The sequence below is a fragment of the Mastomys coucha genome, unplaced genomic scaffold (genome assembly GCF_008632895.1).
Source record: "Mastomys coucha isolate ucsf_1 unplaced genomic scaffold, UCSF_Mcou_1 pScaffold21, whole genome shotgun sequence".
In the NCBI taxonomy this organism is placed as follows: Eukaryota; Metazoa; Chordata; class Mammalia; order Rodentia; family Muridae; genus Mastomys; species Mastomys coucha.
In genome coordinates, this window is record NW_022196904.1 from 23,846,918 (window position 1) to 23,861,170 (window position 14,253).

A 14,253-nucleotide genomic window follows, 5' to 3' on the forward strand; every position below is an offset into this window, starting at 1 on the left:
CACACACACACACACACACACACACACACACTCCCCTTCCCAGAACCTTAAGGTCACTTCCTCAGGAGCTCCCCCAATCTTGAGGGCAAAGGAGCATCTGTCAAGCATATTTGATGGTTAACCAGGACCTTTATGCTCAGCTTTAGATGAGTCTCTTGTCAAGATTCTATTCCTCTGTGTGTGTGTGTGCATGTGTGTGTGTGCGTGTGTGTGTGTGTGTGTGTGTGTGTGTGTGTGTGTAGGCAGGTTATAGAAGGACATCATATCCTATCTTTACCTTATTTTAAACATTGCACTTATTTTGGGTGTATGTGGAGTGGGTGGGTGTGCATATGCGTTGGCAGTCTTGTGGGGCTCAAAAGACACGCTGTGGGGGCTAGTTCTCTCCTTCCACCTTGTGGGTCTCTGACCTCTTAGTTCTGGTTGTCAAGCTTGGCAGTAAGTGCTTTGCCTACTGAGCCATCTGTCCAGCCTCAAGACTCCTTCCTAACCTTTGGGATATGGGTGAGGCTATGAAACTCCATCTCTAGGGAAGCACACACCCAGGCTGGTCTCTGGTACGTGCTCTCAGACAGTCTGTCCCGGGGAGCCACAGGCACCTGCTCTGTGACCCCTTCTCCAGAAGTCTGCTTCCCTCCCTGTAGCCAGTTTTGCCCATTTGACTGACTCCTTGCTGGAGGAACGTTTTCTTTGAAAAGTGTTAGAATGTCTAGATTCATGTTTTGAGTTTGGTGTGGGGCAGCAGTGGCGTGTGCCTTTAATCCCAGTGCTCCAGTGGCAGAGGTAGGAAGATCTCTGTGAGTTTGAGGCAGGCCTGGTCTACAGTGTGAGTTCCTGCACAGCCAGGAACCCTGTCTCCAAACAAACAAACCAAAATGAAAAAGAATCTCAATATCGGCCATCTAATGCCCAGAAGACCCAGGATGACCCGTTCCTGAGAGCCAGGAAACTTTAGGGCAAATGTCAGCCTGATAAAGCTTATTTAAAGCAACCTAAAATCATTTGGGGTGACATTATGAAGAGACTGAAGTAAACTAGTATAACGGTGGGATAGGAAAGAAACTAAAGATGGGGAAACAAAGACACTGCCAAGACTCAAGGGGTGAGCAGTGGAAGATCTATGGGCTTGGTGCTCCAGGCATCGGGAACTACACGTGCAAGGGCCCTGGGGTTGGCATATAATCTCCAGACAGAGAACCCAGGGGAATGCGGAGTGAATTTGATTATAATCTGGACCTTTTCATGATTTTAAGTTTGAAAAAGCTGCCAGAGACTTTGAAGATCATTAGGAGGCTAGACTTGTTTTTACTTGTTGGGCCCCATCCAATGATGGCCTCTGTCTTTGTTTTTGTTTTTGTTTTGTTTTGTTTTTTTAGGAGCTTCAGGGTCAGAGGCCAGAAGTATACAGTGACCTCAACACACAGAGGCAATATTACAGATAAGCTCGCCCTATGCCCATCAGCAACCTGATGCCTGGATCCAGTCATTCCAGATGCCTACTCAACAAGCCCTCCCTGGGATCAGGACACCCCCTGGAATACAGATCCACAGAGTGCCTCCCTGAGATATCTGACCTCGTACCATTTCTGTCCCCAAATAAAAGACGGAGCAAAAACAACGACTGAGTTCTTGGGCTGAGGCATTGGGTAACAGTGGGGCCCCAAGAATGGTCTTAAATCAGGAAACCGTTACGCTCCCTGGGAGGAAGTCAGACTTTGGGAAGAACAAGACTAGAGGTATTTGAATCGCTTTATTTCCGTCCTGAAAAAGTGCGTTTCCATGCACCCCACCCCCACCCCCACGCGATCCAGGATGAGAGGGTCAGAAGGTGGCGCGGTCAGCCTCTGCCAGGCATGTTGATGTAGACTCTACCATCTTCTGGTGGGTGGAGTAGAGAGAGCATGAAGCCTGACCACCCACTACTCTTCCCATATCGCCACGTTCTTGGGAGACCCCCTGCCTCAGCGGGGGCTTCCTTAGGGGTTCCCCAAACACCTCCACCAGGGTTTCCCAAGCACCTCCTCCAGGGCTTCCCCAGGACCGCCTTCGTGGGACCCCCTTCTTCCCTAGGGACTGCGAGGGGACCTACTCTTCAGGCCCCGCCCCAGTGTTGGCTCACCTTGGGCAGACCTTTTGCGGGGGCGCATACATACAAACACCACCCCCACAATTAGGAGTGACATGACCGCATCTGCAGCCACCAGGCCTGCCAGGAGTGGCAGAGTCAGAGTCCCACATCCGGAGCAGGAACCTGGAGGGTTAGAGCCCAGACAAACAGGCAGCTGAAACTTCTGTCTCCCACTCCACCTCCCTAAAGATCCCAGAGACGGGTGGGGAGCAGTGGGGAGGGGTAAAGGGAGTGTCGGCTCCAAGATTCTTTGGGATTCTTTGTGCCAGGGGCACACTGGAGAATCTGTTACAGAGTCTCGTGGTTCCCATCACTTCAACTGGGTGGTGAAGAGTCAAGATGGGACCTGTAAAGGGCTGGGATTAGGAACGCCACGAGCCAGGGGCGATGTGGAACAAACTGTAGGGTTGCTCAAATTGCAAGGTCAAAGGCTTCTTGCATTCCTCACCTGCCGACATCTGACTTGCAGCCTCTGTGGAAAAACCCGAGAAGGTGAATGGGAGCGGGAAGTACCGGGGAGCAGACCCAACACCCAGGCTTAGGGCAGGTGGGATGCTTGAGTGTCGTGCGAATTTTGGCTTCTTAAAAAAAAAAAAAGTTAAGTTATGTGAATGCGTTTTGTTTTAATCCCAGGTTTGGGATTAAAACAAAACGCATTCACATAAGTACATTTTTAAAGAAACCAAAAATTCTCGCAGCACTTAAGACCTAACTAAGCTCCACAGCGGAGGGGTAAACTGGAAGAAGAGCTGCCTTCTGGGCACAGAGACCAGAAAAGGGAAATAGAAGTGACTCAGCAGGGCTCCAGAATCCCATGCCCAACCCCCAAGTGCCCCAGGGGTACAGGGAGAACGACTTCCTCTCAGTGCCCCTACCGGCAGATGGCAGCCTTTCTGTCCCCTCAACCCCTGAGCATTGGCTTCACCTGGGAGCAGAAGCAGGAACAGGAGGTAGCCTGGGGGGGCCATGCTGGGCTGGGACCTGAAGGGATCTGGCCAAAACTGTGGTCCAGGGAAGTCCTCGGAACAGTAGAGAAGAGAGGCAGCTAGGACGGATGTCACCCCCCCATGGTGACAATGCTACCTACTTCCTGTGTGTGGGTACATGTGTGTCAAGACTTCCTTTAGAGAACAAATATGGGGGAGTCAGAGCCAATAGAAGCTTCTGTGATTATCTCAGTGGAGTGGCAAGAGGACTATGGTGTGGGCACCGGGAGATTATGGAAATATGTTGGAGGTAGAGCCAACGCCACTCGCCACTCGGGGCTGGAGGGGGTGTGTGTTTGAGAAAGAGGATCACAGTGACTGTAGTTTCCAGCCTGGGTGAGATTAGAAAAATGGAGAGTGGGTTGAAAGATAGTTAGGAAGCGCTGGTTAAAGGAGGGAGGGAGGGCTGCCTGTGTTTGGGCACACTGAGTTGAAAATACCTAACAGATCTCTCTGGAAATGTGAATGTCCACAGGTGGGGTTCAGAGTTTGGGGAAAAGTTTGGTCCTGACATGTAAATCTGAGAGGACTGATGGCTGAAAGACACGTGTAAAGCCATAGACTGGGTGAGATCATTAAAAGAGGTTTACACACACACTGCCAGGAAGAGAGAGGGAACCAGCAAGGGAGGGAGAGAAACACCCCCCCCCAAGCGCAGTGTTGGGGAGGGGGAGAGAGAGAGAGAGAGAGAGAAAGAGAGAGAGAGAGAGAGAGCACAATGCCGAGATTGCCGGCTGCCAGTGGACTGGGAATTCCTGTTTGACTCACCCCTCTTTATCCCCAGCATGTCTCCTTTATGCTAACAGGGTTTTTTAAATGGTGAATAAGTAAGCTGGAACATGATTGCCCAAGCCTGTATGTCCAGCACTAGGGAGACAAGTGAGAAATGAGTTCAAGACCAGCCTGACTGATTTAGCAGGTGCACGGCCAGCCCAGCTTCTTAGATGTAGGAAGCCCCTGTCTCAAAAACAAAGTGTTGGTAGGGAGCTGGCTTGCCAGATAAAGGTACCTGACTTGTGTTAGGGCCCCATAACCCTCACAAAAGGCCGGTATCTACAGTAGGCTTTAGAGCACGTGTTCCTTCCACCTCCAGTCATAGTGGCATATGCCTTTAATCCCAGCACTTGGGAGACAGAAGCTGGCAGATTTCTATGGATTCCAAGGCCAGCCTGATCTACATGGTGAGTTCCAGGACAGTTAGAGCTACATAGTGAGACCTTGTCTCCAAGGAGGGGAGGAACCTGAAAAACAAAACGAAAAAGCCAATATTGGTAGTTGATATGGCACCAATATCTGTAACCCAACATTTGGGAAATGGGAGCAAGAGAATCAGGAGTTCAAGGTTATCCTCAGTTACCAAGAGTTCCAGGCCAACCTGGACTACATGAACCCTTCCTTCCCCCTACACACACACACACACACACACACACACACACACACACACTCAAACCAAAACTGAAACCAAAGGGAGAGAAAAAAGCTTTATAAATGAAAGTTAACTCTAAAGAAGGGAACGGCCACGTGTTAAAGAGAGATTTAAGGCACCTATATGGCCCTTCCCTAAGGTCTTCTCCAAGAGGCCATGGGGTCTAGACTCACAGTCCTCTTCTCCCCAGGACCCTACAGTACTGCTCTGCTTATGCACAGCCAAGTCAAGGCCTCCAGTATCCCCTTGGCCGGAAACTCAGAATTCCAGGTTCCCATGTCCCCCTCCAGGGAAAGGCTCGACTTCCAGGAAGGCCTGGTGATGACACTCTTCAAGGTCAGCCCCTCCCATCCATAGTCTAAGTTAGCTTTGCGGCTTCACCCGGGACTCCCAGGACTGTGGGCGGGGCTCCGCCTTGAACCGGGCGTGGCCAAAAGCCGAATTTAAAAACTCGCGGGGGACCTGGCTTTGGATCGGGGGACCCGGCGGCGGCTCCGCGGGAGAAGTAGCGAGGCTGGCGCAGCGCCGAGGCCGCGGCCCTGGGGGCCCACAGTCTGCATCCAAGAATCCTCGAGGTAAGGGTTGGGGGCAAAGCGAGGAACGCGCCTTTCTGGGTGATTTGAGGGTTGCCTTGAGCGTAAAGCTGGGCGCTGAGACTTAGGGGTTTTCGACGTTTAAGGGAGCTGGCTGAAGAGGAGAGGCTGGGATCCTGGTCTTCTGAGTTCTGAGAATGTTGGACATTAAGAGAGAGATCTGGAACCTTGAGGGTTGGGGTGCAAGGACCGTGAGGCCTGATACCGGAGATTCTATAAGAGGACTAAGTGACCGGGGCTCCTTCAGCCAAGGAGGGGTTGCATTGCATCCTTGGAGTTGCGGTTATGGACGCAGGTTTGGGTCTCGAAGGTCGGGCGCTGGACCTCAGGGGTCCACTCTGGTCGAGAGCAGCCCCGCCCTGGGACTTCCCAGCGCACCGCCGGTGCAGGGTGCCGGGGCTGAACAGGAATTCCCCGTGCGCGGGGATTCCACGGGCGCCGCGCTTCGCTGCGTGCCCCGCCTCCGAGCCAGACACCTGCGGCGCGCGCGTGCGGAGCGGAACTGGGAGGTGGAAGATTCCCTTGCGAGAGCGCCGTGACGTCAGCGCGCGGCGTGTCGTCTCGAGGGTTTCCGAGTCAGTCGCCGGCTGACTTTAACCCTTCTTGCGCTGGAGTCTTAAGCTGGGAAGTCCGAGCTAGGGATTTACTCTTCTTGGATCGAGGGAACCGGATTTGCAGGTCCCATTGGAGACTGAGGGTCTGTACTCCTGGGTTCTGGATGAATGAATTGCGCCTATGGGATACAGGGGCATCTCCGGGGTGGTGGTTCCCTGCTGTTTCCAAATCTGCCGAGGTGGGGGCGGGAGCTTTTGAGACTCCAGATCCCTGGATCACTGAGGAGCTACTCCCCTACTGATTTCGTGGATCCTGGCAGAGAAGATGGAGAAAGAGTGGTGATCCCAAGACTTTTTTCTGTCCTGAGGACGCTAGGCTCACCTTCTACCATTCACCCAGCCTAGCGCCTACTCCCCCATGTCAGATTCTAGAACTTTTTTGGTGTTCTTAGACAGAGGTCCCAGGCTAGCCTCTCACTTACAATATAGATGAGTCTGGCCTTAACACCTGACTCTCCTGCCACCACCACCCTAGGGTTGCAGGGGTGTGCCTCTACTCCTAGTTTAAAACAAAGACAACCTGGAACAGAGGAACCTGGAGATGCCTTTTCAGGAAGTTAAGATTAGCAAACCCCAACCCTCCACTCCGAGTGTTAGGACCCGGTAGCCTAGGTTGGGATTTTTTTACGGATGTGGTGGTGCTTCACAGAGTGGGATGTCTCCGGAGAAGATAGATACTTCAGAGAAGTGCTAGCCTCCCCAGTTCCCCAGTTTCCACTACGGTGGTGGAAAGTTGGTGCAGAGGAAAAGCGTGGAGTGAAAGGAAGGAAATGGCGGAGGCGGGGCCCCGCACTCAGCATCTTCTGGTAGCTTTGTAGTTCTCCAGTTTTTCCGCGCTCAAGGGAAAGGAGGGCGCCCACATCTACGCCGGCCACCCACCGCTGCCGCTGAGGGTGTATTCGGGTGACTTAAACATTCCTGACGACTTCCTTCTCTCTTCCCACACACAGTGAGTCGGCCTGAGCGGAGTCACTGCCCAACACAGACCGTAAAGAAGCTTCTGGAAGAACAGAGGCGCCGACAGCAGCAGCCTGAGGCTGCTGGGGTGCCGGTGAGTCTCTGGAAGGCCTGTATAGGATGGGAAGCCATGTGCGCTGGGCGAGATGGGAGTTGTAGTCCTGACTCTGAGGCTCTACGGGTGGGGGACTGACCTGGAAGAATCTTCCAGATTCATAAATTCATTTTCTTTACATTGCAGGGACACTTCTCCCCTCCTCTGGTCCAGCCACTGACCCCATCTGTGAACGAGGCAGAGGCAGGTAAGAATAAAAGTTAGCTCCCAGCCCCAGCTTCTCTTAGACTCAGACATCCTAGCTCTTAGAACTTTGGGGACTGAGGTCAGACAGCTCTCATTATTCTTGAGATGTATGGGAAATTTTGATGGCCAGCCCAGTTGCACATGTCTGTATTCCCAGTACTCCAGAGGTTGAGAGGGAAGGATTGCTATTGGGTTTGAGGCCACACGTTGTTTACTAGCGAGTTCCAGGCCACATCGAGCTATCTAAGACACCTTGTCTTCAAACAAAACCCCCTGGAATTTGACATTGGTTTTCAGTAGCCCAGTAGTCCATGAATATTGTCCTTCAAGGACCCAGGGTTTGAGACTCTGGGAGTTCAGATCCCAGCTGCTTGAGATCCAGTAGGCCAGGCATCCCAGCTTGTTGACGGCCCAGGATTGGAAGGCCAAGCTCCTAAGTGACTCAGGACCTCGGGAGACTCCAGGTTTACTCCCTGGCCGTGTCTCCAGGCTATAACAGGCTGGGCTGCAGTAACAGGCTGGTTCTGCCCACCCTCTCTGTTTCAGGCCATACTCACTTCCCTGCCTTCCAAGAGACTGTGGATTCCCGTGCCGGCAACCTGGCTCCCCCTTCAGGCTTTGCAGACTGGGACCCTAGCATCCATGCTGCCTATCAGGACAGCTCTTTCCCATACCCTGCTTCTGAAGGCTTCCTGACTCCTGATTTCTACCCACCGTCAGACCCAGGCCGGTCAGGCCCATTTCCCCTGGCGATGGAGGTAGACTATGGGTTGGGGACAGATGCTTAAGGGCCCCTAAAAACTTCCCAGTGGTGCTGAGCCTGGTGGTGCAGGCTTGTCATCCCAGCTACTTGGGAGGCAGAGGTAGAGGGATCTCAACCTGCCTGGGCTACAGAATGAGTTCAAGGTTGCCCAAGGCCCATTAATAAGACCTCATCTTTAAAAAAGAAGGAGAAGAAGAAGAAGAGGAAGTGGAAAACAGAAAGACTATTGGGAGTTTTGCTCTGTGGTCCAGTTCTTGCTTTGAGGTCACGGGGTTCAGTCTCCATGAGGCAAGGATGGGGAGTAGGGAATCTCAGTATTCTGAGATGTCAGGGACTGGTTTAAGATCCCACCCCTGGCCAAGTGTACTGTCATCTCAGCCCCTGGGAGGCAGACACAAGAGGATCGTCATTTTAAGCCAGCTAGTTATGAGTTGAAGCTAAACTAGGTAGTATAGCAAAGCAGAAACTAAAACAAGCTGGGCATAGTAGTGCCTGCCAGTCAGACTTGCTTCAAGTTCAAGACTAGCCTGGGCTTCACAGTGAGATCAGAAGACAAAAGCAAGCCCCTCTCTCCCCCCCCCCAAAAGATCCCCCCTCCCTCATGGCAAAACTGAAGTCCCGGGGTTTAAAATCAGTTGGCACACATGGGTTCCTGGTCTCACCCATTTGACCAGGTACTGTGTGTTCTGTGTGGTGAGAATTCTCAGGTGACTGACTTGCCCCACCCCCTCTTTCCCTCAGGACTCTCTGGATACCCAGCCATATCCTGAGCCTTCCCTACAGGTCGGATCCTGGAGAGTCCCTAGTCTCCCCTCAGGATCCCTGCAGTTGCCTCCACCCACTGGACCCTCCCTGGAGTCAGCCCGAGCTCACATATTGGCTCTGGGGCCCCAACAGCTGCTGGCCCAGGATGAGGAAGGAGACACGTGAGTCTAGGGGAACAGGGTGATCTGGACCCCTGGCCTGCCTACAGGCGAGGGGTATTCTCATTGCTGCTCCACCCCCACCCGTCCCCAGGCTCCTGCACCTGTTTGCTGCTCGGGGGCTGCGCTGGGCTGCATATGCTGCAGCAGAGGTGTTACAGATGTACCGACAGCTGGATATTCGTGAACATAAAGGCAAGGTAAGGGCCAGGTGTCCAGACTTCGGCAGCCGGGAAGGAGGGTTCTTGATTTCAGAGGGGAGGGCTCTGGGAGTCCAGGCTGATTTTATTGTGATGTACAGACGCCACTCCTGGTGGCAGCTGCTGCCAACCAGCCACTGATTGTGGAAGACCTGCTGAGCCTGGGAGCAGAGCCTAACGCCACTGACCACCAGGGACGTTCTGTCTTGCATGTGGCTGCCACCTATGGACTCCCAGGAGTCCTTTCGGTAGGACCAGTTGGCAGATCCAGGGTGTTCTGGGATGGGCTGGTTATCCAGATCCTGGTTTCCAGGACCATGTTTAGGCAGACCCTTCCACAGCTCTCTCTCTTCTTCTCCCAGGCTGTGTTTAAGTCAGGCATTCAGGTGGATCTGGAAGCCAGAGACTTCGAAGGTAAGCTGGTCATGGCCAGGGCTGGTGCAGCAGGCAGGCTGGCTGGACAGGGGTGGATGCTCAGGTACAAGTCCCTCACTGTGTATGTTCCACAGGCCTTACCCCACTCCACACAGCCGTCCTGGCCCTCAATGCTGCTATGCTCCCACCTAGTATGTGTCTGAGGATGCTGAGTTCCCAAGCCCGAGACAGACTGGCTTGTGTGCAGATGTTACTGCAAATGGGTGCCAGTTATACCAGCCAGGTAAGCTTGGCTGGCAGCGGGAGGAGGGGGGTAAGACCGGTAAACCCATAGGGAAGTGTGTGCAAAGGGCCGCCTGGATGTCCAGGGGCTAAATACTGACCTTGAGTCATCTCACTGTGAAACCCTGAGTATGTTTCTCCACTTGTCTGAGTCCTGGTCGTCCATGTGGTTATCACTGATCTTGGCTTAGATTCATCAAGCACAGAGTGACTTAAATCAGCTTTTTCCCCCTCACCCCACCTCTTCAGGTGTGTCTCTTATTCTGTATCCTGCTGATAAGAAGAGGAGAGGGAATTAGAACCTAGGGAGAATTCTGACCCTAGAACTTGGCTCTCAGTTCTATATGTAATCGCCCTTTGCTGTGCTGGGGTGCCTCCATAGGCAAACTAAGATAATTCAATAAACGTTAGTTTTTCGGATTAAGAGTTTGGAACATAGGATGGCGGTTGTACTGTCTCTACTGTCCAGCTCGCTACCCCTGCGCTCCGTACTTGAGAAACCGTCTCCAAGAACAAGTTTGAACATGGATTAAGTGCAGAGACTGTTATAATGAGCCCTGTGTACCAACATCACATCAGTAACCAGTGCCCACAGCGGTTCCATCATCCTGTTCCCTTAACCACTTTACCTTCGATTTTAATTTTTTTGTTGGTATTGGGGATTGAACCGAAGGTCTGGTTAGAAAAGCTCATTACAGCCGGGTGGTGGTGGCACACAGCTTTAATTCCAGCACTTGGGAGGCAGAGGCAGGCGGATTTCTGAGTTCAAGGCCAGCCTGGTCTACAGAGTGAATTCCAGGACAGCCAAGGCAACACAGAGAAACCCTGTCTCAAAAAACAAACAAACAAAAAAAAAACAGAAAAGCTCATTACAAACCTATATTATTCATTTGTTTGTTTGTTTTATTATTATTAAGACACAATCTCTTTATGTGGTTCAGGCTGACCTCAAATTCAGTGTCTCCTACCTCTGCCTCCCAAGTGCTGGGTGATAGCCCTGGATCCCAGGGCCAGTCCTCTCCTAAGCTATTTTTAAGCAAATAGAAGCATATGTCCATAACTATTTGTCCTTCTTCCTTTCTTCCCTCTTTTTTTTTTCTTTTGGTGCTAAGAGTGGAACCTAAAGCCACTTCATGCTTATTGCAGTGGTAGAGCCCCTGCCTAGAATCCCCCAGTGAGGGGCTGGGAGCATGGCTCAGTGGTAGAGCCCCTGCCTAGAATCCCCCAGTGAGGGGCTGGGGGTGTGGCTCAGTGGTAGAGCCCCTGCCTAGAATCCCCCAGTGAGGGGTTGGGGTGTGGCTCAGTAGTAGAGCATTTGTTCATAATGCGCCAGTAGAGGGCAGAAAAGCTAGAGATTCTAGACTCCTTGAAAGCATGCAGTGAAGTTTCAGTTTAGAAATCTATTTCCAGGGCTAGTGAGATGGCTCAGTGGTTAAGAGATGCTCTTCTAGAGGTCCTGAGTTCAATTACCAGAAATCACATGGTGGCTCACAACCATCTATAATAGGATTTGATGTCCTCTTTTGGCACACAGATTTACATGCTGATAGAGCACTCATACATGAATTTTAAAAGTTTTTTGTAGATTTAGATTTTAAAATTAAAAAAATTTCATCCCAGCACTTGGGAGGCAGAGGCAGGCGGATTTCTGAGTTCAAGGTCAACCTGGTCTACAGAGTGAGTTCCAGGACAGCCGGGGCTACACAGAGAAACCCTGTCTTGAAAAAACAAAAAAACAAAAAACAAAAACAAAAAAAAAAAAAAAAATTAAAATTAAAAAAAAATTTAAAAATTAAAAAATTATTTTTCCTCTAAACAGCAGTTCTAGACATGCGGGTCATGACCCCTTCAGGGATCACATATCAGATATCCTGTATGTCAGATATTTATATTACAGTTCATAACAGTAGCAAAATTATAACTATGAAGTAGTAATGAAATCATTTTATGGTTGGGGGTCATTAAAACATGAGGAACTGTATTAAAGGGTCGCAGCGTTAGAAGGTTTGAGAACCACTGCTCTAAAATATGATTGTTGTGCTGTATATAGACTTGTCTGCTGATTAACACCACCCAGCTCCTGTAGTTACGATACAATACTATCCATACGAGACTTGGTGCATTTTAGTGTGTATAGTAGGGTACCTGGCACAGGACAACGTCCAGCCCAGATAGTTCCTTTGAGACACTTGAGCTGGAACACTGTCATCTTGAACGTGCAGTTCTATGACACACATGTTACAAATGGCCTCCCTTAGCCATGTTCTTCTTAAATGGCACATAATGCATATAAGGCACCCCTGGTTGCTCTCAGGAGCGGTGTGGATGGACAACTGGCCTGACCTCTGCTATTCTTCTCCTAGGAGATCAAGAGCAACAAGACCATTCTGCACTTGGCTGTACAGGCTGCCAACCCCACGCTGGTTCAGTTGCTCCTGGGACTGCCAGGGAAGGACTTGCGGGCCTTTGTTAATATGAAGGTATGACAACTGGGTGATTTTAGATAGAATAACAAGGTGGCCTTTAGTGCCCTATGAGCTGTGGATGTCGAGAGGAAAATTCCTAGACTGTGAAAGGAGCGTGTACCACATAGTGGGGGTGGGTGGAGGTGGGTGAAAAGGGGATATATGAGAAATAGATGAGGCAGGATCCAGGTTCAGAGACCCAGGCGTGTGGGTCTGGGTCCCCATCAGTCCTCCCTTTGTGGTTACAGGCCCATGGCAACACTGCCCTCCACATGGCAGCTGCCCTGCCCCCTGGGCAACCCCAAGAGGCCATTGTTCGGCACCTGCTGGCAGCCGGAGCAGACCCGACACTGCGCAACCTGGAGAATGAGCAGCCTGTTCACTTGCTGCGACCTGGGCCGGGCCCTGAGGGGGTGAGCACTGGCCTGACTTCTGGGCTAACTGGGGGTCCCCCAAACTGCACCCAAGCCTCATTTAGAAAATGACATCTAGTCTCAGAAGGTGACTCTTCAAAGAGTGACCTGTGCTGAGTACTACCCTCCTGTCATCCCAGCACTCGGAAGACAGAGAGTTTGAGTTAGCCTGGCCTACATAGTTAGACCCTGTCTCAAAAAGAAAAAGAAAAAACCCCAGACAATGATCTCTGACCTTAAAGTCTGACCCTTTCCTTCACTATTATGGCTCCTTATGGCTTCCTTTGTACTCTCAACCCTGAGTCTTGGGTCCCCCAGTGAGGCCTCTGATTCCTGTCTGTAACTCTGGATTCTGATCTTAAATGCGATCTCTGACCCTTGCCTCTGCCCTTTGACTCCGAACAATGCTGGCCCTAACCCGAACCAGAAAACCCTTCCTGGCTCTCTACCAGAGTTTAAACAAAGGTTCACCCCCAAACAGCATGGGTTTCAGTGTATAGCCCAGGATGACCCCTGACTTATAGTTCTCTTGCCTCAGCCATTCCAAGTAGTGGGTTGGACCACCACACGTGAGCTCAACCCCTGTCTTGACTTTCCAGCCCAGCTGACTAATTTGGTTTCTCCCTTGTCAGTAACCCCACCCAGGGCACCCTTCAACCTCCACATGTAACTCCAGCCTCTGAAACCCCTCCCCTGCCTCCCCCATATCTCACTCCACCTTATTTGTCCCTAGCTCCGGCAGCTGTTGAAGAGGAGCCGCACGGCACCCCCAGGCTTGTCCTCTTAGGACCGAAACCCAGAACCTGGACTGATTTTTCCAGTCCCCACCGTCCCGTGGGACAGTCAGCGTATGCTCATGTCGCAGATTCATGATACTATATGTGTAATATCCTGCCATTAGGGTCTTACATTAAAACTCCAAAGTGGCACCGGGGAAGGTGAGCAGACTCCAATATTTGGGGTCTGCAACACCTCCTCCCCCTACAAGGGGCTGTCTAGATGATTTCTTTGAAATCGAGCCCACTTGATTGTTTCAGTGAAACACTCTAGAGACCTTTAACTCTCTCCTACCTGGATCAGTCATGATTACCTCCCCAGACTGTCTTTGACATCCCAGAATCCCCAGTGGAGCTTCCACGGGATTTGAAGCATCCCAATACCCTCCAGTCAGGATTCCTCCCCAGGACCCATGCCCCTGAGATGTTTGAAAGGCCCTCTGAGATTAATGTGCGCTGAGTCCTGGCTATATTATCACTTAGAACTCGATGTCTCAGATGCTAGCATTCCCCATGAATTGTTCCCCTTGGTCTGTGTATCCCTATAGCTACCAATTAAACTCAATTTGGCCTCAGACTGTGCAGTGTCTGTTATTCAAAGTGGGGAAGGGGGTGTGGGGGGGAGCATTGGTTCCGGACAGTAGGAGATAGAAGGGCTAGGGGTCAAAGGGCAAGGCAAGGCCCTTTTCTGTTTAGCAGAGGGCCATCCCTTCCTGATAACTGTAACTTCAGACAACTGGTACCCAGTCCCCTCAGAAAACATGAGAAGACCGGCCGGCAGATTGTGGTGATGCTCACCTTTGATCCCAGCTCTTTGGAGGCAGAGGCAAGCAGGTCTCTGAATTTGAGTCCAGTGTGGTCTACATAGTGAGTTCCAGGGCAGCCAGAGTTACATAATGAGACCCTGTCTCAAAAAACAACATTAAAAGATGGGAGAAGACTTCAAAGCCAGGGAGCTTATCAAGCTAGGAATGTGGCTCAGCAGTAATGCCCTTGCTTAGAATCCCCCAGTGAGGAGTTGGGGCATGGCTCAGTGGTAGAGCCCCTGCCT

At 51.3% G+C, this 14,253-nt stretch overlaps 3 protein-coding genes and 1 long non-coding RNA gene across 13 annotated transcripts in view; 2 read left to right on the forward strand and 2 right to left on the reverse strand.

The window, feature by feature from the left end:
* Positions 1 to 1,618, forward strand: part of Tyrobp (transmembrane immune signaling adaptor TYROBP) — a 3,905-nt gene extending 2,287 nt beyond the window's left edge. The window contains exons 4-5 of the mRNA XM_031384149.1: positions 1,139 to 1,170; positions 1,377 to 1,618. Coding sequence (XP_031240009.1) covers positions 1,139 to 1,170; positions 1,377 to 1,442 — 98 coding nt within the window. The 3' untranslated portion in view covers positions 1,443 to 1,618. The remainder of the gene's footprint in view (positions 1 to 1,138; positions 1,171 to 1,376) is intronic.
* A 113-nt stretch (positions 1,619 to 1,731) lies between these two features.
* Positions 1,732 to 3,775, reverse strand: Hcst (hematopoietic cell signal transducer). Of its 2 annotated transcripts, none has more exons than XM_031386064.1 (4): positions 3,054 to 3,775; positions 2,577 to 2,600; positions 2,120 to 2,251; positions 1,732 to 1,875 (listed from the first exon to the last, which is right to left on the reverse strand). In XM_031386064.1, the coding sequence occupies exons 1-4, from the start codon at positions 3,094 to 3,096 to the stop codon at positions 1,838 to 1,840; spliced, it is 237 nt and encodes a 78-aa protein (XP_031241924.1). In that variant the 5' UTR covers positions 3,097 to 3,775; the 3' UTR covers positions 1,732 to 1,837. The 2 variants fall into 2 exon arrangements, with proteins under 2 accessions (XP_031241924.1, XP_031241923.1); XM_031386063.1 differs by having other exon boundaries at positions 1,732 to 1,878; positions 3,054 to 3,758.
* Positions 3,776 to 4,580: 805 nt separating this feature from the next.
* Positions 4,581 to 9,818, reverse strand: LOC116101974. Of its 5 annotated transcripts, none has more exons than XR_004122966.1 (4): positions 9,650 to 9,818; positions 8,796 to 9,283; positions 6,899 to 6,985; positions 4,581 to 6,000 (listed from the first exon to the last, which is right to left on the reverse strand). It is a non-coding gene; the product is annotated as an uncharacterized LOC116101974 (long non-coding RNA). The 5 variants fall into 5 exon arrangements; XR_004122965.1 differs by having other exon boundaries at positions 6,627 to 6,985; XR_004122963.1 differs by having other exon boundaries at positions 4,581 to 6,985.
* Positions 5,008 to 13,779, forward strand: Nfkbid (NFKB inhibitor delta). 5 transcript variants are annotated; one of them, XM_031386067.1, is made up of 12 exons: positions 5,018 to 5,115; positions 6,698 to 6,798; positions 6,946 to 7,006; positions 7,552 to 7,763; positions 8,510 to 8,694; positions 8,786 to 8,891; positions 8,993 to 9,139; positions 9,254 to 9,305; positions 9,401 to 9,549; positions 11,912 to 12,028; positions 12,262 to 12,426; positions 13,160 to 13,779. In XM_031386067.1, exons 4-12 carry the CDS (start codon positions 7,758 to 7,760, stop codon positions 13,211 to 13,213), a joined length of 981 nt encoding a protein of 326 aa, XP_031241927.1. In that variant the 5' UTR covers positions 5,018 to 5,115; positions 6,698 to 6,798; positions 6,946 to 7,006; positions 7,552 to 7,757; the 3' UTR covers positions 13,214 to 13,779. The 5 variants fall into 5 exon arrangements, with proteins under 5 accessions (XP_031241929.1, XP_031241927.1, XP_031241928.1 ...); XM_031386068.1 differs by lacking the exon at positions 5,018 to 5,115 and adding an exon at positions 5,577 to 5,830; XM_031386069.1 differs by having other exon boundaries at positions 5,008 to 5,115; positions 8,993 to 9,305.
* Positions 13,780 to 14,253: the final 474 nt, after the last annotated feature.